The sequence below is a fragment of the Carcharodon carcharias genome, chromosome 14 (genome assembly GCF_017639515.1).
Source record: "Carcharodon carcharias isolate sCarCar2 chromosome 14, sCarCar2.pri, whole genome shotgun sequence".
Taxonomy (NCBI): domain Eukaryota; kingdom Metazoa; phylum Chordata; class Chondrichthyes; order Lamniformes; family Lamnidae; genus Carcharodon; species Carcharodon carcharias.
The window spans coordinates 99,007,272-99,029,412 of NC_054480.1; the positions used below are offsets into that span (position 1 = coordinate 99,007,272).

At 41.6% G+C, this 22,141-nt stretch overlaps 1 protein-coding gene across 3 annotated transcripts in view; it reads left to right on the forward strand.

Annotated features, from left to right (window-relative positions):
* The first annotated feature begins 284 nt into the window (after nucleotides 1–284).
* eps15l1a (epidermal growth factor receptor pathway substrate 15-like 1a) overlaps nucleotides 285–22,141 on the forward strand; it is a 375,872-nt gene continuing 354,015 nt past the window's right edge. Inside the window, exons 1-2 of one of the 3 annotated variants that reach the window (XM_041204267.1) lie at nucleotides 318–401; nucleotides 7,870–7,996. Coding sequence is in view for 1 of the 3 variants with exons in the window: in XM_041204271.1 (XP_041060205.1) it covers nucleotides 375–401 (27 nt within the window). In the remaining 2 variants the exon portion in view is untranslated. Of the gene's footprint in view, nucleotides 402–7,869; nucleotides 7,997–22,141 lie in introns of all 3 variants that reach the window. The other 2 variants (XM_041204271.1, XM_041204266.1) reach the window with 2 other exon arrangements.

Sequence of the window (22,141 nt, forward strand, 5' to 3'; positions counted from 1 at the left end):
ATTTTGCTTCTGTACAATTTATTGTGTTTTTTAACTGGTTTTGTGAGTGATGTATCAACAGCACTGGGACAAGTTGATAAGCTAATGTTGTTCCATGCTATTGATGGTAACCTTTGCCAACACGTGGATAGAGCCAATGCTTCAAGTTTCTATTACGTGCGCACTCCCGTACGCGGGATGACGTCAGACACCACGCAGTCCATCGCGACGCACGCGTCTTTCGTTCTGCATGCGCGGTCCCGCGCGAGATGGGCGTGTTGACGCAGTCATGCGTGCACAGTACCGCACGAGATGGGCGTGTTGACGCAACCGTGCGCGCGCACGCTCCCTACCTCCCGTAGCAGTCTCTGCGCGGCTGCTCCTCCGCGGGGAAGATGGCGGCGCTTGTTTCCCTCACTCAGGTACCGAGAGCGATGCGGGGAGGGGGAGGGAGAGGGGAAGGGGCGGAGGGACAGTCCGGGGAGCGGCACCCGCCCTCCACTGAGGCCCAAAGCCCCTGAAGCGGGCATCAAAAGTGGCTAGAGCGGGTAATTGAGAGGCAGCTAGGCCGCAGCTGGGGAGAGCCCGAGTGCGTGGAAGTGGGCGAGGGGGTTGAGCGGCAGCCCCCCGTCCCCCCGAGGCTGGTCCGGTCCCCTCAGCGGAGAGCCTTGGCTGTGAATGCCCAGCACGTAGGGTCCCTCCCCCACCCTTTACAGTCATCCATTAGCATGGGGTCTCCATCTGCAGCCAGCTTGTTTACAGTCCGCCCGCTGTCTAGAGGCTCGGCCGGTCCCAGGGTCTGTCAATATTTCCGGCGGAAGCCGCGCATCCCTTCTCTCTCAGGTTCCTAGTTCCTCAGATGCTCCGAAAGGCTGATGTCCCCAGAAAATGCCAGTAGATTTTTCCGCCTTCCTGTCAGATTGGGACGTTGACCTGGAGTTTCCCTGCTGTTGTGATTGCCTGTCTTATTATTCATTGCAGAGAGCAGTGTAAGAAGCTGAAGTTTACTGATAAATTGTATATGGTCAGAAAGCACAATATAGGGTCCAGAAGGTTTTATTTTCAGCTGAATCCCTTGATCCTGAATGTGATAACTTCCTGAAGTACCGCTTCACAGGCATTAACCCTTCAAATGACTTTGCAAGTGGCCATTCTTCAAATGAGAAAGCCTTATTGGTGATTGCTATACTATTTGACAGTGACAGGGTGTTCACAACGGTGCCTGACATCCATATATGAAAAAACCCATATAAAGTACAAACAACCAGCAGGGGTCACTGGATAATTGTGAGGATCAGGAAATCTGACTAATGTCAGACTAATCTGACTCTTGGATGGATCAATTCTAGTAGCTCCCATCACTACTCTGATTTATGTTATATCAGTTTGCATTGTGTCCTGAATCTACACAGATTCTTTCTGGTCTTGCTGGTTTGTGAGACGGGAGCAGTCTTGTGCACATGAATATACTGGTGTCACATTTTGATATGCAGGATCTACTGTGTGGTTATCATTTTATATTGGTTATGACCGTACTTTATATTGATGAATATGTGTTGGTGTTTGAAGTAGTAGGTGTGTAAGAAGTTATGGAGAACAGGTATTAAAATGAAGCTTTTGGACCTTTGGCTAAATATCAGATAACAACAAAATGCTGGCAACATCAGGTTACAGAGCATCTGTGGAGAGAGCAACAGTTAACGTTTTAGGCTAATGACCTTTTGAGTGTTCACAGCCTTTTCTGTTTTTCAGATTTCGAACATCCATATTATTTTGTTTTTCGTATCAATGTAGGAGATTGATTTCCTCAGTGCTGGAGGCAACCCTGGTACATGAAAGATTTTTGTGCTTTTTTTCTCTTCATCTGTGAAGTAGATACTGTCAAAGGGGTATTTTGTTTTTAAGATTAAAGTATTGTGAATTGATTATTTATGTGAACTGTAGACTTCTGAGGCCAAAAAGAAAAAGCAACCAATAATGACTTACCTCTGTTGCTTTTTACTTTCACTGACATCATTCCTGTTTTCTGGCGGCAAATATTACCTCCAGTCTGGTGCAATCTTTGTCATTCTCTGGAAAAGAATTAGCAGATTTAACTATTTTGTAAGGCTCTCAGTTCTAAAATCTTTTTAACATCGTTAGGGCTTGGTCCTTTATCTGTTCTGTTCAAGGTTATGGGACATTCAACATAAATGTTTCTCAGGACTCTCACTATGAGAGTGGAATGGACTTTATCAGCACTTTGTGCGCACACACACACTCTCACTCTGAAACTAATGTTTACATTGCCATAAAAGGGCTTTACTGAATATAGGCAGCACCTCATAGTGATACGTATATGCATCCCCTGGTTTTCTTCTGAGTCTGTTTGTTTTCAAATATGAAATTTGAGAAGTAATCAGTTTTGTTAAAACTTGGGTAACAGTTTCAGCAGTAAAACCAGTTAAACTGCAAAGGCAAGTTATGAGCAGGAGGAGCAGTTTATTCCAGAATGATTTCACAGTTATATCTCTTGCAATGTGCAACATTCCTCTGGCACAGAAATTTGTATTAATACAAAAACTGGTCCAACTAGTTTACCGGCTTAATTCATCAACATTAGGAGTACTCATTGGAAGTGAATTGGATTCAGCGTGTAGCAGCAAATCAATGTGTACTTTAGTTACTGCCTGCTGCTGTCAAGGAAACTTGACTTTTTTGAAAATTCAATCTTTTTTTGTTGGGTTTTTGACATTTAAAGTGCTTGACATGATTTCACACTGTTTACAAAAGTGGCAACTTTTACTATAATATGTTTTGGAGATCTTTATTTATTTAAATGATTCATGTGAGATGTGCATCCCTTGTTATATTGAAAGTTCTGTGGTGAATGAAGCATAAATGTTTGATTCTCGGCTGAGAAAATCCAGTGACATGATACCAAGCCATCTTGTATATTGTATATATCGCATTAGGCCCCACCTCATTTAATGGCTTTAAGATCCTTCATGTACTTGGTATTTTCTCTGAAAATACTAAATTGTAGTTGGAGCAGTGGATCCCTATTAGTGTTATTCGACATTGTATAAGAGGCTAGCGCCCATTTACAGGGAAGGGGTGTTGTGCATGTGCAACCCTTAGCATAAAAGTGGATAACGGTGATAATGTGAGCAATTCATTATCTCTTGAAATGTGCTTCTTTGTTTAGCTGCTTGGCTCTTAAACTCATTATGTGAGAGGTGCAGAAAATTGAAGAAAGCAATCTGCATCTTTAGGGACTGCATACAAAGGCTTGGCAGTTAAAGCATTCAAAGAACTCTTGTCGTGAGAATACAGCAACTCCTATGTTCAGATTGTGCTGAACTTGTAAAGATTGCAAATTCAGTTAGGTAAATGTTAAAAATCATACCATTTTGTTAACTGAGTTGGTGAGGAACTGCTACAAACCACAAATTCTTTTTACTGAGCATTTGCGGCCGGCTAGTTTGTTACTTTGATAGCACAGGTGTGTTGAGTAATCTTCCTGCTTTGTGTTTAATTCAGGTTGAAATAATATCAATGCAACCAAGCAGGAATGGAAAGGAAACTGTATCAGCATTGGAGGGGAAGAAAAAATTACTTAGCAGTTGGATCTTTCCCTGACTTTCATGTTGAACAGTTTTAAGAAATATTTTCATTTATACTTTTGCCATACTTAGGTGAAGTAAAATCCTAGCAGTGTGAGTATCTATTAACTGTTCACGAAGTGAGCAGGGGATAGGTAATATTTTAGAAATTTACTGTGTTGTGGTGCAGGCTGTACATTTAAATTGAGATAGTATATTTTCAAATAAGGAGGGGATGGCAGGGAAAAGAGAGAAACATGAGGGAGAATTAATAAAAGGGAGAGAATGAGAGACAGTGAGAGAAGGATTGAGAGATGGTGAGAGGGTGAACAAACAGGAACGTGGAAGAGAATGCAAAAACATGAGGCAAATAAAGGTGTATGATCCACATTTCAAGCAAGTAGTTGGAAACAGCATGTTGGTATATTTTGTCAGTGAGTATAGTCTGTTGTAGCTGTCTCTGTCAGTGTACTATTTTTCAGTTTTTGACTGTTGGAAGTTTAGCTATCTATGCCTGATGGTTCAGACTGGCACTGGCAGAGGCCTGGCAGCAGGTTGATCAGTCACTGCTGTTTTTGTGAGGGGAAAAAAAACTGAAACGAGAATATCACACTGATTTTTTTCCCCCTCCCTTTCATTTCTCCTGAATGCGTTGACTCATATTACAGTAACTATTCTCCATGACTACACGTATAGACTGGCTGTTTGGAGGCATCACAGCTAAGCCTCATCCTATCTTTACCTGAAGTAAATGTATGTACACTAAAGCCACTTGGTAGAGATGAAATTGGGTACACTGACATTTTCCCTCTGTTCCTTATTCACTGGTAGTCAGTTTGATGATAGACCTGTATTGTTATGGGTGAAATTAGCTAACAGCTTAGGAATTGAAGTTAAGACCTTCCTCGTCTCTTGTGTTCAGTAGCCCATCAGGTGGTACTGTACACCTTGTCATCAGCAAGCCCCAGATTGCTTTGTAAACTTTTGAGACTTAAAAAAAAAGTGAACTTAACATAATATAAGAAATAAGAGAGTAGGCCATTTGTCCCTTTGAGCCTACTTTGCCATTCAGTAAGATAATGGCTGATCTTGCTTCTTTTGGGTTTAACTCCACTTGCTTGCCTGCGCACCCCCACTACCCCGCCTCCCTCAGTTACCCTTGACTCTTGTTGATTTAAAAATCTGTCCAACTCAGCTTTGAAAATATCCAATGATCCAGACTCCACTGCTGCCTGGAGTAGAGAATTTCAAAGATTAACCACCCCTCAAAAGGAAGAACATTTTTGTCATCTCTAGCTTAAATGACAGAGCCCTTGTTTCGAAACTGTGGCCCCTAGTTCTAGGTTCCTCCATGAGGAGAAACATTGTTTCAGCATCTACAAGCCTATTCAGAATCTCCTATGCTTTAATAGGATCACCTCTTATTCTTCCAAACTCCAGTGAATATAGGCCCAACCTGTTCAATCTTTCCTCATAAGACAACCCCTTTATTCCAGGAATCAACATAATGAACTTTCTCTGAACTGCCTCTAATGGAGATATATCCCTCTTAAGTAAGGAGACCAAAGTTGTATGCAGTACTCCAGGTGCGGTCTCACTTATACACTACAGCCGTAGCAAGACTTCCCTACTTTTATACTCCATTCTTGTAGCAATAAAGGTTAACATTTCATTATTCTTCCTAATTACTTGCAGCACTTACATACAAGCTCCTTGTGATTCCTTTACAAAGACACTCAGATCCCCTCTGTACTGCTACATTCTGAAGTCTCTCCCCATTTGAATAAGATTCTGCTTTTCTGTTCTCCCTGCCAAAGTGGACAACCTCACATTATCTCACATTATGCTCCATCTGCCAAATGTTTGCCCACTCACCTAACCTATCTATATCCTTTTTGTAGACTGTGTCCTCCTCACAACTTGATTTTCTACCTATCTTTGTATCATCAGCAAATTTGGTGACAATACACTCTGCCCCTTCATCCATGTCATTCCATAGAAAAGTTACAGCACAGAAGGAGGACATTTGGCCCATCTTGTCCATGTCAGCCCGAGGACACCATGTGCCCTTTCTAATCCCACCTTCCTGTACCCGGCCCATAGCCCTGCAGCTTACAGCACTTTAGGTGCAGATCCAGGTACTTTTAAAAAGAGTTTAAAGTTTCTGCCTCTACCACCAACTAGGGCAGTGAATTCCAGACGCCCACTACCCTCTGTGTAAAAAAAGTTCTTCTTCATGGCCCCCCCCTACACCTTCTGTCACTTATCTTGAATCTATGTCCTCTGGTTCTAGAATTCTCCATCAAGGGAAGCAATTTTATCCTGTCCACACTATTCCCCTCAATTTTGTACACCTCAATCAAGTCACCTCTCAGCCTTCTTTGTTCTAAGGAAAATAACCCCAACCTATCCAATCTCTCCTCGTAGCTACACTTTTCTGACCCTGGCAACATTCTTGTAAACCTAAAACAAAAATAAAAATACCTGGAAGAACTCAGCAGGTCTGGCAGCATCTGCGGAGAGGAATGCAGTTAACGTTTCGAGTCCAAATGACTCTTCAACAAGGGAACGAGAGCATAAGCTGGACAGGTAAATAAAGCAACCATTGAGCCACACTTTGTTCACAATTTTGTGATAGTCAAATGGAAATTGCAAACTTGCTATGTGGGAATAGTGTTTTTCCAGTTGTTAAGTTTACTTTAGTTTCAGGTGATGGATGTCTTTGTGATATAATTTGTTTTGGGTTCATTGGAAATAGATATTGATCTCTTGAGTTTGTGGTGTGAGGAGGAAGAAGTAGTCCACTCCTCGTCATTTCTAGATTATTTCAGTGTTTTTTTGAATCACAGTGATCTGACCTTTACAGAAATAACTCCTCAAAACCTGGCAGCAGTGACATTATCATAACTTTTTCCTGTTTGCTTATATTTCCTGAAGTGAGTGTCTGATTTGTTCCGAGCTTTGTTGCCAATTGTCATGCTGTAACCAAAATTCTTAGTGTGTCTTTATTTGTCCTGGGAATTTGGGCAATGCTGGAAAAGTCAGTGTCAATTGCCAAGGCAACTAAAGGTTACCTTGAGAAGATGCAAGTGGGCATTCTCCTTGAACTGCTGCAGTCTGTGGTGCTGATGGTGCTCCTCAATGGTATTAGTAGGATATTGGCCCAGTACTAATGAAAGAACATGTACGGACAGCAGAAGGCTGATTGTTCTCAAGTCTTGGCTCATGTTTGAAATTCTGCTGTACGGAATTTATCCATTTGCAGTTCCCAGGATCAGTGAATAAATTTCTCTGCAAGATCTATTTTTGTCACTACTGAACCAAATGATGGCCTTCTAATGCCAGAAACATGAACTGCAATGCTACAGTGCTAACTGAAGTGCTTTTGAGATAGTCATGTCCTAAAGCTGAATATTCATTACTCTACATCTCTGTCTCTTTTCCCCGCCCCCCCCAACAATCTTGAGTGTGATTTGAATCAGTAATGTGATATTTGTTTTATTTCTGACATCTTAGTTGTATCTGAGGCAAGTAAAATGCAGTTAGAAAAAAAAAAAACTGCTGGAAATACTCAGCATATCTGGCAGCACCCGTGGAGAGAGAAATAGTGTTTCAGGTTTTGTCTTTTCAGAATGGTGAAATGCAATTAGAACTGATTCTATTCATCAGGAACTAAAGTGGTACACTCCCTGTTGTTTGAGTGTGTCCAAGTTGTAAACGATTTAATTGTCTTCTTTGAGGCCTCTCGTGACTGAAGAGTTCAATGCAGGTTCAGCATGGGCATCCACAGAATTGACAGTTTATATTGTAGTTGGTGTTTGGGGGAGCTTCTGCAGCTGTGCCACCTCCATCCTTCCAGGCATTTCAGATTTTGTGAGTCTGGTTTAGATAGTCTGTAAATATTCATGCTTGTCACGTGGGCCGGTCAGCTGCAATGTTTTCCCAAGGTGAGTGGTCCGCAGTGCAGAAGTTTGTAAAGCTCTTTTTTATGACCACCTTGATGTTATTTCCACTGAGACAATTCTCCAGAAAAGATCTGCTTGGGGATTCTGTAATCCACCATACAGGAAATATTGCCTGCCCATCTAAATTGAATTTTCAAACATATGAAAACAATGGATGGAAAAATACATGCTAGTCTGTCTAGCTTGTCCTACATTGATGATCATTAGTGCACCACAATATGTACACACTGCATTCATTGCAATCTCCTGGGAGAGGGAAAGAAATTGGAAAATTCCTCTCCAGCCTCCTTAGGCAATCAACATAGTCCGGGAGATAGCATTGGCTCTGTTTTGCATTACAGGTGATTTACCGTTTGGACGAGGTGATCTTCACCCAAGCCACAAACAGGTCCAGCTCTCGCTTGAAAGAATTCAAATCAGGGTTCACTGCATGACCTGGCGACCTGTTCTATAGTTCCACTATTCTGAGTAAGTGAGAACTGCTTATGCATCCAATACCTTCAAAAATAAAAAAAACTGGAGAATCATTATAATTAACTTGTTTAATTCTGCATCCTCAATCTTTTGCTGAAATTAGTTGAGAAATGAACCAAACAAGCACAGCTCTTCTCCAGCAGTCATGATGGAGAGCAGCATTAGCTGATGTAGTGGCCTGGAACACCTTGGTGGTCCTGGTTGGGTGGAGTGTGTGGAAGCTATGGATAAAATAATAATTATGAGGAAATATGCTGTCAATCAAAAATAAATGTGTTGGCAGAAGAAGTATCAGAGAACAGATTGAGTAGAATGACCCTATACTTTGAAGTTTAGAAGGAGAGGTGATTGTATTGAAACATAAAAGTGGTCCAAACGTAGGTAGGAAGGGTTAAAAATAGTAGTAGGTCAAAGAAAGAGGCTGATAATGTTGCTAAGAAGAGTAATAAGCCTGAGGATTGGAAGGATTTTAGAATGCATGGAAAGGCGAACGAAGAAATTGATAAGGAAAGAGAAGAGAATGTGAGAGTGGACAAGCAAAGGATATAAAAACAGATTGTAAACATTTGCTTTGGTATGTAAATAAGAAAGATTAATGAAAGTAAATATAGGCCCATTTGAGGCAGAGACAGGGAAAATCCCCTGGATCTGACTACCTGCAGCTTGGAGTTTTAAAGGAGGTACCTCTAAAGAGAGTGGATCCATTGGTTTTGATCTTTCAGAATTCCTTAGACTCTAGAACGGTTCCCAAGGATTGGGAGGTAGCAAAATAACCCTGTTATTTAAGAAAGAAGGAAGAGAGAAAAGTGAGGAACTATGGACCAGTTAGGGGGAAGGTGGTGGCATATTAGTATTGTCACTAGATTTAGTATTCCAGAGACCCAGGGTAATGCAGTGGGGTCACGGGTTTGAATCCTGGCAGGTGGAAATTTGAATTCAGTAAAAATTGGGAATTAAAAGTCTGATGATGACCACAAAACCATTGATGATTGTCGTAAAAAAAACCCCACCTGGTTCACTAATGTCCTTTAGGGAAGGAAATCAGCTATCCTTACCTAGTCTGGCCTACATGTGACTCCAGACCTACAGCCATGTGATTGACTCTTAAATGCCCCCTGAACAAGGGCATTTAAAATGGGCAATAAGTGCTGACCTAGCCAGCAATGCCCACATCCCAGCAACAAATTTTAAAAAAGTTAGCCTAACATCAGTAGGAATCAAGTTGCTGGAATTTATTATTAGGGACATGATAACAGGGCACTTAGGAAATCATATTCATCAGAATCAACACAGATTTATGAAAAGAAAATTGTGTTTGACAAATACATTAGAGTTTCTTTCTAGAATGATAGGTAAAGGGGAAACCAGTGGATGTAGTGTATTGGGATTTTCCAAAAGCATTCAACGATGTACCATTCACAAAATTAGGACTCATGGGATTGGTTGCAGACAGAAACCAGAGGACGAATAAGTGGGACATTTACAGATTGGCAGGCTGTAACTAGTGGGATGCTGTAAGGATCAATGCGTTAGTTTCAGCTGTTTACAATCTGTATTGATAACTTAGATGAGGGAACTTAGTGTAATGTATCCAAGTTTGCTGAAAATGCAATGTGATGTGGGAAAGTATGTGGTGTGGAGCATGTAAGGAGGCTGCAGAGGAGTATAGATGAGTTGGGTAAGTGGACAAAAATGTGGCACGTGGAATATAATCTGTTGAAGTGTGAAGTTATCCACTTTGATAGACTGGGAGATGTTTGGATTCAGAAGGACCTGTGAGCCCTTGTTTGTGAGTCAGAGAGTTAACGTGCAGGTATGGCAATAAATTAGGAAGTCACATGGTTAGTTAGCTTTTGTTACAAAGGAGTTGGATTATAAGAGTGAAGAAATCTTACTACAATTATATAGGGCTTTGGTGAGGCTACATCTGGAGTACTGTGAGCAGTTTTGGTCTCCTTAACTAAGGAAGGATATACTTGCCCTAGAAGGAGTGCAACAAAGGTTCACTAGATGATTGCTGGGATGAGGGGATTGTCCTATGAGGATAGATTGAGCAGATTAGCCCTATATTCCCTGGAGTTCAGAAGAATGAGAGGTGATCCAATTGAAACATGTGAAATTTACAGGGAAGATACTGGGAACATCTTTCCCTTGGCTGGGGAGTCCAGAACTCAACGTGCCTCAGAATAGGGGGTCGGCTATTAGGACTTTTGTTGTGAAACTCTGTAGCCCAGAGAATGGTCAGTTCTTGAATATAATCAAGACAGAGATTTGGATAAGAGAACTAAAAGATATGGCGATTGTGAGGGAAGTAGAATTGAGAAAGAAGACCAGCTATGATTTTATTAAGTGGCAGAGCAGGCTCAAAAGGTCAAATGCCACGTTCCAGCTTCTGTTGCTTTTGTTCTTAGAGGTCTTGACAGATGACTGATGAGAAGCCGCTTCCCCTGGCTGGAGAGTCTCGAATTAGGAGGCACAATTTCAGAATAAGGGGACGACCATTTTGGATGGAGATGAGAAATTTCTTCACTCGGGGTTGTGAATCTTTTCTGTTCCTTACCCCAGAGAGCTGTGGATACTCAGTCGTTGAGTGAGATCAGTAGATTTCTGGTTCCTCAGGGAATTGAGGGATATGGAGTTCAGTTGGCAAAGTGGAGCTAAGGTTGAGGATCAGCCATGATCTTATTGAATGATGGAGCAAGCTTAAGGGGCTATCTGGCTTACTCCTGTGATTATTTCTTAGCTTTTTCTGTGTGTCAGTAAAGTTAACATATGAATGAATGGAATATCAGATCTAAGACAGCCAAATTGAACAGTTATAGTGCAGTAAAAGCATTTGTTACTCTTGAGCACACTTTCTACAGCAGGTGTTGTGGTTGATGTGGGTTTAATTGTGATTAGTTTATTTGCTGGGTGTTTGACTCCCAATTTGTCTAATGTTTATGTTGTTCATGAAGGCAAAATATTGCAGCAACTTCCCTTGTACAACTCGGCCACTGACCCAGCTTCTATTGGGACATGAACTTCTTGCTTTTCTACATAAACTCTTTATCCTATTGAGTCAGGAACAGTGTGACCCTTTTCATTGGATCAACTCTAATATATCATTGATGCATTTGGAGAAAGGCTACGTAAGTGCATAAGGAAGAAAGGACTAGAAGGATATGCAGACAGGGTTAGATGAAGTAGGGTGGAGGCTTGTGTGGACCATATACACTGACATAGAGCTGATGGGCCAAATGGCTTGTTTCTTTGGTGTACATTCTATGCAACTGAATTTGTATTCACTGTGTGCCAGGTGGCAGTTTATTCCAGTATTTAAAATAGTACATTACTGCAAGTATTTATGCTTAAACACTTTGCTTCAATCTATTTGAATATCAAATCCAGAATTGATAATCTGTGGGGGCTATCCCAGATTACAGTGAAAATGTGCCTGAATGAAAATTGATAATTATTAGGACTGAATTTCCTCTTTTTATTGTAACGTTTTACAAGGATGTAAATAATTAATTCCCGAGCAGCACGAGATGACTAGAATGCAGTAAAATTCAGAATATCTATGGCAACATCTCTGATATTATTGACATTAATGCCTTGATCTCCTGAGAGTACACATTACTCTCAAATTCCCAGTAGCTTGAATGTATTTGTGTGTTTTCCCCCCTTTTCATGGAGTCATCTTGTATAGTGCACTTTATTTAGCCAAAACTCTGAATCAGAGATGTTTCTGGCTCCATTCTGACCACTTCTTGTAGAATATGCCCAAAAGTAAACCTGGGGTGATTGCATTTCTACATTGTGAGGAAGTACTTGGTGCGTCCCACGTTTCTGTCCAAGCGCTGTTTCCATTTGCTAGGTTAATAGCTAATCATCAACTCAAGTTAGTTGTACAGGTTGATTGATCTTCCTTAATATTATTGAGGTATTTGTGTCACTGATATTATTGACATTAATGTCTTCCATTGTGCCTATTACTTCATATTTGTTGTCAGTTTTGCATAATGCATTTGTAGCAACTTCTCTATTTTTGGGTACAGCTCTCAACGGCTGCTTTTATACCAAACTGAACATCTGTTCTTTTGGCTTATAAGTTCTTGTGCTGTAAGAAATTTAGGATCTGGGTAAAAATCAGAAAGCCCATTAAGCTAATTTTCATGGGTAAATCCCATTTTGGAAAGCAACTCATGTTTCAGTGGTCTTCCTGATAACTTATTTCACAACTATATTACTTGTTGTTGGAAAAGCTCCATCTGACTTGCTGCTTTACCCCTAACTTTCTGATTTTAAAAATATTATGGGATAATATTTGACCCTTTTTATGCACTCTACCAGGAACAAGTCAATGTCCTTCACTTGGATTTGGCTTCTATTGATACTATTTTGATCACAGCAGCTGAGCATTCCTTTAATTTCTTGGTGACAAAATGTGGTGATAGCAGATGGTATACTTCCTGTAATCAATACAAATCACCTCAGACCTGTAGCACACAAATCAAAGGCTGCAACAGATGTTTTACATGGAGAGAACAACTTGAGAGCATCAGGTAGAAGTGGGGTGAGTGGGGGTTGGGCTTTGAGGGCATAACTGCTCTTTGCTTCTGAGATGTAAATGCTTTCAAAATCTATGTAGCAGTTTTAGATAACTTCACAAGTTAAATTATAATGCATTTATCTGTAGGATGGGCAGATAACACTGACACAAGTATGAGGCTGCTCCATTGAAAGTAAACCTTGCAGCTCTTCCCAGCTTTTTGAACCAATTATTCCAAATACTCTCCTGTCCACTCTTGCATCTTACACCATCCATTAGCTCAAGCTCATCCAAAACTTTGCTGGCTGTATCCTAATCCACATCATATCCCATTCACATACTGATATACATTAGCTCCTGTCTGGCAATGCCTTGTTTTTAAAAAAATTCTCATCTTCGTATTCAGTTCTGCATGGCCTCGCTCCTCTCTACCTCTAACCTCCACCAACAATATATCTCGAATCTTTGTGTTCCTCCAATCCTGACCTTCTTTAAATCCCCAACTTCCTTTGCCCCATCATTGGCAATTGTGCCTCCACTGCTTAAGCCTGAAGCTCTGAAATTCCCTCTTAAGTCTCTATGCCTTTTCTTCCCTCTCTCCTTTTTAACATGCAGCTTTAAATCCACTTCTATGACCAAGCCACTGATTCTAATGCCTCCTTTGTTTTGGTGCCACTTTTTGTCTAATTGTGCTGCTGTAAAGTGCCTGGGGATGTTTTATAAATGCAATGTGTTGCAGCAACAAAAACGCAGGTACAGTGTGATTCTGGAGTCAGCCTCCTGTTGGTGCCATTTTGATGATGAAACTATTCGGAGTTAATCCATAAGACCAAAAGCTGATAAATCATTGGTGTCAGTGTGATTTATATATAAAAATACACCTGTCAACTCTAATCAGGCTTTAAAAAATTAAAGCTTCCTGGAGCTCATTGGGCAAAAGCCCAGCGCTGAATAATCCAGAGCTGGAAGGTTTCATTTTGAATCCTGCTTCTTGGGTCCAGATAGCCAGGGTGCAGTTTGTGTCCCAGGGCTGGAGGGAAGTGTGATATCAGCTAGGGTTTCTGATCTTGATCACGCGCCTCTGACCATTGTTGCAAAAAAAACTCTTTTTTAGAACTTGAGAGAACCAAGAAAATCAATGCATCATGAAAAAGCTAATTTTGATTTAAAAAAAAGCTTGGACACTGAGTGAGAGAGAAAAGAGAGAGAGGCTACTACATTGCTACCAAAATTGAAGCGCTTCTGGTTTAAGGGAGCAGAAACCAGTTTTACCATGTTCAGTGTAGCACTGGTTACTGATTTGAAAATCTAGTGTCTATTTGAGGATGTTTATAAGCTGAGTCAAGCACAGCTAGTGTGAAGTGGAATTATTCAGTACCTCTGGTAGTTGTTTACACCACTTCTAACTGAGATCTGGTTCTGGCTTGTGATTCTGACAACCGTTTTATCCTAATTTTGGTTAATATACTTGGAATTTGATGCTAAAATTTGATCTGGGCGCTGCTGAATTTTTCTTTTTAGTTTATCAACCCATCAGCACCTTTTCCCAGTAGAGGGGCAAGATTGGATGATAAATTGCTCTCAGACCACTGATGTGACCCAAAGTCATAGGTCTATATTCAGAGTGTTAGAGCCATTGGGGTCTACAGCACAGAAAAAGGCCCTTCGACCCATCGAGTCTGCACCGGTCAAACAAGCTATTCTAATCCCATTTTCCAGTACTAGGCCTGTAGCCTTGTATGCCATGGCATAGCAAGTGCACATCCAAATATTTCTTAAATGTTATGATGGTTTCTGCCTCTATCACCCTCTCAGGCAGTGAGTTCCAGATTCCCACTACCCTCTGGGTGAAAAAAAATTTCTTCATATCCCCTCTAAACCTCCTGCCCCTTACCTTAAATCTATGTCCCCTGGTTATTGATCCCTCCACCTTCCTGTCTACCCTGTCTATGCCCCTCAATTTTATACACCTCAGTCATGTCCCCCCTCAATCTCCTCTGCTGCAGTGAAAATAACCCCAGTCTATCCAATCTCTCCTCATAACTAAAACTCTCCAGCCCAGGCAACATCGTGGTAAATCTCCTCTGCACTTTCTCTGGTGTAATCACATCCTTCCTATATTGCGGATTCCAGAACTGCACGCAATACTCTAGCTGTGGCCTAACCAGCGTTTTATACAGTTCCAGCATAACCTCCTTGCTCTTATATTCTATGCCTCGGCTAATAAAGGCAAGTATCCCTTATGCCTTCCTAACCACCTTATCTACCTATCCCGCTACCTTAAGGGATGGGTGGACATGTACACCAAGGTCCCTCTGATCCTCGGTACTTCCCAGGGTCCTACCATTCATTGTGTATTCCCGTGCCTTGTTTGTCTTGCCCAAATGTATTACCTCTCACTTATCCGGGTTAAATTCTGTTTGCCATTGATCAGCCCATCTGACCAGCCTGTCTATATCCTTCTGTAATCTAAGGTTATCATCCTCACTATTTACCACCCCACCAATTTCCGTGTCATCCGTGAACTTACTGATCAACCTTCCTACATTCAAGTCTAAATCGTTTATATATGCCACAAACAGCAAGGGATCCAACACTGATCCCTGTGGAATCCCACTGGACAATGTTTTATCTGACAATGTTATTGAGATCATGGCCCTTCATAAATAAAAACAAAAAAACTGCGGATGCTGGAAATCCAAAACAAAAACAGAATTACCTGGAAAAACTCAGCAGGTCTGGCAGCATCGGCGGAGAAGAAAAGAGTTGACGTTTCGAGTCCTCATGACCCTTCGACAGAACTAGTCTGTCGAAGGGTCATGAGGACTCGAAACGTCAACTCTTTTCTTCTCCGCCGATGCTGCCAGACCTGCTGAGTTTTTCCAGGTAATTCTGTTTTTGTCATGGCCCTTCATGTTTGCTTTGCAATTGTTGTTGGCACCTCCACTTATAATAACCTGCCACATTTTTCATGACTTACTTCTAAAATATTGTCCTTAGCAGTCAACACTTCTGGGCAAAAAAATTTGGCTTTCACGGTTACTTGTCAGCATGCTCAAGCCACTGGTAAGCAAACTTGTGGTAATGATGTGTGAATTCGATCAAGGTCATTGACCAGATCGAGAACAGAAGCTACTCAAGAATCCTAACCAGTGTCTAACTCAAGTCAACTATTAAAGCTTGAGTTATTGCATTTTTCTTGATGACCTTTGGCAGTTCCTGTTTGTGCAATGCAGGAGTTAAAGAAAAAAGTCTTTGTTTTAAATTTTCACTTGGCGGAAGGAGATTCCCCCCTACAGATTTGCAGTGTGGGTGCTAAACACTGAAGTGCATGGAGGTGATTTCAGCATAAAGTCTAGTCTTTTATAAGGGTGTTGTAATTATTAGACTGCTGCATACTGTGCAGAGAGGAAGTGGACAAATTCAATCAAGCAATTCAGTTGAAGTTGCGGGCTCACATTTGTGAATGTTAGCAGAATCCCTGAGGCTGAATAACATCCTTCAGTTCTCTCCTTCATCGTCTATTACTTTTGGTGTTTAATTTGATTAAATTGCAAGATCTTAACCTTGCACTCGTGCTATTTTTCCTGTGTGAAAGAAATGACTGTGTTTGGAATTGGAGTCTTGGTTACAAAGCTTAGCTGATGTATGATAGGCAAATATATGTGATTGATTTCTCTATGATTTTAACAATGTTTCAATTTTTTGCACTGCTGTTTAACAGCACCTGTAACAATTTACATTTGTATGAATTCTTACATATAGAAAAGAAGCCAAAGATGCTTCACGGAGCTATGGGAATAAAGCTGATGCCAAGCCTAAGATGATGATGTGTGATGAACTTGATGGGCCAGCTGGTTATTTCCTATCTGTCAACTGAGGAGATGGGACAAGAATATGCACAAAAGCCTGGAGACAGAGGAATAGAAAGTTTGGGTGGGTGGGTATGGGTGTTGGGCTTTCATGAGGCAATAGTTTTTTTTGAGTATCCCGTTTGTGTGCTGATGGAATGATGCTATCGCAATTCACATGGGATCTGTGCTTGGCAAACTTCCAGGAGGCGAGGTTGTAGGAGAGCAACATTAGTCTCTGTCCCAAAATTGACATCTGTTGCCAAAGGCCCATTAGCCGACTCACAGCAGCATTTGACAGAATATTCATGATCATAAGTTTGATGCCTTTTAACTCCTTTTTGCGTATTGACGATAATGGGGCTGTGTAAGCAGTATAATTCTGTTGTCTTAAGCTTTGCCAATCTTTGTCAAGCAAACATAGTTTTACATTTGCATTGTAGGGCTTGAAGAATGAAGGGCACGTTTTGCCAACTTTGCAATATACATGCATACACTTTAAATTACTTTAATTAGACAATAATAACCACCAATTTATGAAAAACCTAAATGAGTAACTTATTGAGTAATGCTGTTTAATAAGTTTTTAATGTAGTTACTTGTTCCATTGGAAAATAGTGTTTTTTTGCACTTGAGGCAAAACTGATTCTGGATAGCGATTGTAATGGTGCGTGGAAATTGCACTGACTCAATAAATTATTTTGTTTAACTTTCTACTGTTCTCAGATTTTTGAGTAGACCATCACAATGGAACTAAAAATAGGTAATGTCTAAAAACACATAAGAATGAAAATGTATGCAGTTCATCTGTCTCCCTGCACTGTGTGCAACTGTTGACTCCCATTAAGCTCCCATCATGACTACTGGTGTTCCTCCACTACTTTGCCATGAAGTTGAGCATTGGCAAGCTATTTGACTAGCATAGCTTAACCAGATCCAGATCTGCCCTAAAATGCACAGCTTTCCTAGAGAGATCATTGGATAATGATCAGGAGTGCTAACTCTGGCTGACTTTTCCCCTCCCTTGCTAAGTAAGAGGTGCATAGGCCTTTCATAACACTGCTACTGCATGAGTGACTTAAAACTAGTTCAGTACAGATAGGGGATTGAACCTGGGACATAGATATATCTTAATTGAATTGCAAGGTTTTTATCAAACTGGAATATACATAATGTCAAAGGTAGAACACACACCATAAGATAATTGATGTTTCACATTGCATAACAGTTTGATAGAGGAGTTGAATTGTCTTGCCTTGAGTGTTTGAATTGTACTGAACTTTAGCAGGTGGATCTTGCCTATGTTGTTCAGGGATAGCCATGGTGAGTAGGTCTCTGGTGATGCACTGAGCTTTTATCTCCTAAACTTTAGAGTAACACTCTTATGGAGCTTGAATTCTGCTTTCTGTACCAATATTATTTGTTTGATCAGACTAATTTGATTTTTTTATTATATTGTTTATACTGCCCTTTCAACCCTTTGACTACATTTTTCTTGTAATTTTCCAAGTTCACCTTCTAGCCCATAACCTGCACAATCTAGCAATCCACTGGATTTTAAAAGTAAGATATGGTGAACTATTATATTGTATTTCTTGGTGCCTTTCAGATAAGGCTATTTTTAAAAATATTGTCCATAAGCTCTGATAAAATGGATTCCAAAAAGTTAACTAGAGGCACCATTCAGTCTTGCTGAGGAGCTGGTTATTGGGAGTGGGAAGAGCTACATCAGGCTATCGATGCAGAAAACTAAACATGGGGGATTTGGCAATGGCTTTTGTGACGGAACATGAATTTAAAACCCTTAGTGAGATGAAGTTGGGAAAAACTTCTTGATGTAGAGGATTGCTGGAACTTGGATACTATACTGCAAGGAGCAGATGAGGCACGTAGTTATACCTTGTAAGAGAAAACTGGATAATATTGACACAGTTGGAAGATGCAGAGCCATGTGGGGGCTGTGGGTTAATTTTGGGTTGCTGTAGCAATCAGAGGAGACACATTGAGCTAAATGGCCTCCTTTTGTACTGTGCACTTCAGTTCTATATTCACTTTTTGTAATAAATAAAACTGGCTAAGTATAAAAAAAAACTTTTCTTGTCTCAAGAAAGAGTTTGCTTCTGTCACAATCCTAGCACCTTTATTGCTAATAATTCAGCAATGTCAGTTCAAATCCCATCATAGAATTTGGGGAATTTAAGTTTAGTTAATTAAATAAATCTAGGATGAAAAGCTACGACCTGTAATGGTGGCTGTAACTCCCGGATTGTTGTAAAAACTCATCTGGTTTCCTGATGTTCTTCTGGGCAGGAAATCTGTCATCCTTACCTGGTCCGGCCTGGATGTGACTCCAGACCCACCACAATGTGGTTGACTTGTAATTGCCCTCTGAAAGTCTAGCAAGTCGCTTAGTTGTCAAAGGCAACTAGAGATGGGCAATAAATGCTATCTGTGCCAGAGATGCCTACATCTCATGAATGAAAAAAAATGTTGCAAGAGGAGGACATTCCAAGACTTGCTGTGTATTTTTCTTTTTTTTTCTAATTTCACTCAGTGCTGTATCTAAGGAGCCTTGGTGAGTTTCTACAGTGCATCTTGTAGATGGTATTGCTGCTACTGTGTGTCAGTGGTGGAGGGAGTGAATGTTTGTGGATGGGGTGCCAATCAAGCAGGCTGCTTTGTCATGGCTGCTGTCAAGCATCTTGAGTGTTGTTGGCACTTGTGCCTTGTAAATGGTGGACAGGCTTTGGGGAGTCAGGAGGAGAATTACTTGCCGCAGGATTCCGAGTCTCTGACCTGCTCTTGTAGCCACAGTATTAATATGGCTGGTCCAGTTAAGTTTCTGGTCAATGGTAGCCACCAGGATGTTAATCATGGGAGATTCAGCGATGGTACTGCCATTGAATGTCAAGGGGTGATGGTTAGTTTCCCTCTTGTTGGAGATGGCCATTGCCTGACACATGTGTGGCACAAATGTTACTTGCCACTTGTCAGCCCAAGCCTGGATATTGTCCAAGTCTTGCTGTATTTGCACATGGATTGCTTCAGTATCTGAGGAGTCGCAAATGGTACTGAACATTGTGCAATCATCAGGGAACATTCCCCCCCCGCCCCCCACCACTTCTGACCTTATGAAGGAAGGAAGGTTATTGATGAAGCAGCTAAAGATGGTTGGGTCTGGGACTTGAACTCCTGTAGTGATATCTTGGAACTGAGATGATTGACCTCCAACCACCACACCCACCTTCCTTTGTGCTAGGTATGACTCCAACCAGGGGAGAATTTTCCCCCGATTCCCATTGACTCCAGTTTTGTTAGGTCTGCTTGATGCTATATTTGGTCAAATGCTGCCTTGATGTCCAGGGCTGTCACACTCACCTCACCTCTGGAGTTCAGTTCTTTTGTCCATGTTTGAACCAAGACTATGAAAGGTCAGGAGCTGAGTGACCCTGGCGGAACCCAAACTGAGTGTCAGTGAGCAGGTTATTGTTAAGTAAGTGTCGCTTGATATTACTGTTGATGACCCCTTCCATCACATTATTGATGATGGAGAGTAGACTGATGGGGCGGTAATTGGCTGGGTTGGATTTGTCTTGCTTTTTGCATACAGGACATACCTGGGCAATTTTCCACATTGCTGGGTAGATGCCAGTGTTGTAGCTGTACTGGAACAGCTTGGCTAGGGGTGTGGCATGTTCTGGGGCACAAGTCTTCAGTGCTATTGCTGGAATATTGTCAGGGCCCTTAGCCTTTGCAGTATCCAGTGCCTCAGCAGTTTCTTGATATCATGCGGAGTGAATCGAATTAGCTGAAGACTGGCATCTGTGCTGGGGATCTCCAGAAGAAGGCTGAGATGGACTCAGCACTTCTGGCTGAAGATTGTTGCGAATGCATCAGCCCTATCTTTTGCACTGACATGCTGGGTTTGTCCATCATTGAGAATGGGGATATTTGCGGAGTCGTCTCCTCCAGTGAGTTGTTTAATTGTCCACCATCATTCACTACTGGATGTAGCAGGACTGCAGAGCTTAGAACTGATCCATTAGTTGTGGAATCACTCAGTTTTGTCCATCACTTGCTGCTTATGCTGTTTGCCATTCAAGTAGTTCTGTGTTGTAGCTTCACCAGATTGATACCTCACTTTTAGATATGTCTGGTGCTGCTCCTGTTGCTAGACTTGTTCAAAACCTATCCTATTTAGCATGGTGGTAGTGCCACACAACATGATGAAAGGTACGCTCAGTGTGAAGATGGGACTTTGTTTCCACAAGGACTGTGTGGTCGTCATTCCTACCAATACTGTCATGGGCAGATGCATCTGCGGTAGGCGGTTTGGTGAGAATGAGGTCGAGTTTTTTTTTTCCTCTTGGTTCCCTCACCATCTGCTGCAAACCCAGTCTAGCAGCTGTCCTTTATGACTTAGCCAGCTTGGTCTGTGATGGTGCTATCGAGTCATTTTTGGTGATGGACATTGAAGTCCCCCACCCGGAGTGCATCTTTGTCATCCTCTCTTCCAAGTGGTATTCAACATGGAGTACTGATTCATCAGCTGAGGGAGGGCGGTGCGTGGTAGTCAGCAGGAGGTTTCCATGCCCATATTTGACTTGATGCCATGAGAATTCACGGGGTCCGGAGTTGATGTTGAGGGCTCCCACGGCAACTCCCTCCCGACTTTATTCCACTGTGCCGCTACCTCTGCTGGGTCTGTCCTGCCAGTGCGACAGGACATACCCAGGGATGGTGATGGTGGTGTCTGGGACAAAATCTGTAAGATATGATTCCGTGAGTATGACTATGTCAGGCTGTTGCTTGACTAGTCTGTGAGACAGCTCTCCCAATTTTGACACTAGCACCTGGATGTTAGTGAGGAGGACTTTGCAGGGTCGACTGGGCTGAGTTTGCTGTTGCTGTTTCCGGTGCCTAGATCGATGCTGGGTAGTCTGTCCGGTTTCATTCCTTTATATTGATTTTTTAGCGGTTTGATACAACTGAGTGGCTTGCTAGGCCATTTCAGAGGGCATTTAAGAGTCAACCATATTGTTGTGGATCTGGAATCACATGTAGGCCAGGCCAGGTGAGGACGGCAGATTTCCTTCCCTAAAGGACATTAGTGAACCAGATGGGTTTTTACAACAACTCGCAATGGTTTCATGGTCATGATTAGATGGGATTTGAACCAGGTCCCCAGAGCATTGCCCTGCATCTCTAGATTACTAGCTCAGTGGCACTAACACAACATCACCACCTCCCCTATTCATTGGCACTGCTTTGTGAGCCTAAAGAGTGATTATTAACAGGTTAGCTGACCATAAAGGGTTTTGTTGTTTTTTATTTGTTCTTGGGACGTGAGCATCACAGGCAAGACCAGCATTAATTGCCCAACTCTAATTGTTATTGAGAAAGTGTTGGTGAAGCGCCTTCTTGAACCATTGCAGTCTATGTGGTGCATGTACATCCACAGTACTGTTGTTTTGTGGTTTTGATACAACTGATGGTTTGCTGTATTATTTCATTGGGCAGTTATGGGTCAACCACGTTGCTGTGGACCTGGAGACTGGATAAGGATGGCAGACTTCCTCCCCAGAAGGACGTTGGTGAACCAGAGGTTTATTTTTCAACAACTCAGTATTTTCATGATCATGTTTAATGAGACTAGCATTTTACTCCAGATTTGTTAATTGAACTTAAATTCCATCAGCTGTTGTGGTGGATTTGAGCATGTCTCTGGATCAGTGGTCCGGACTTCTGGATTAC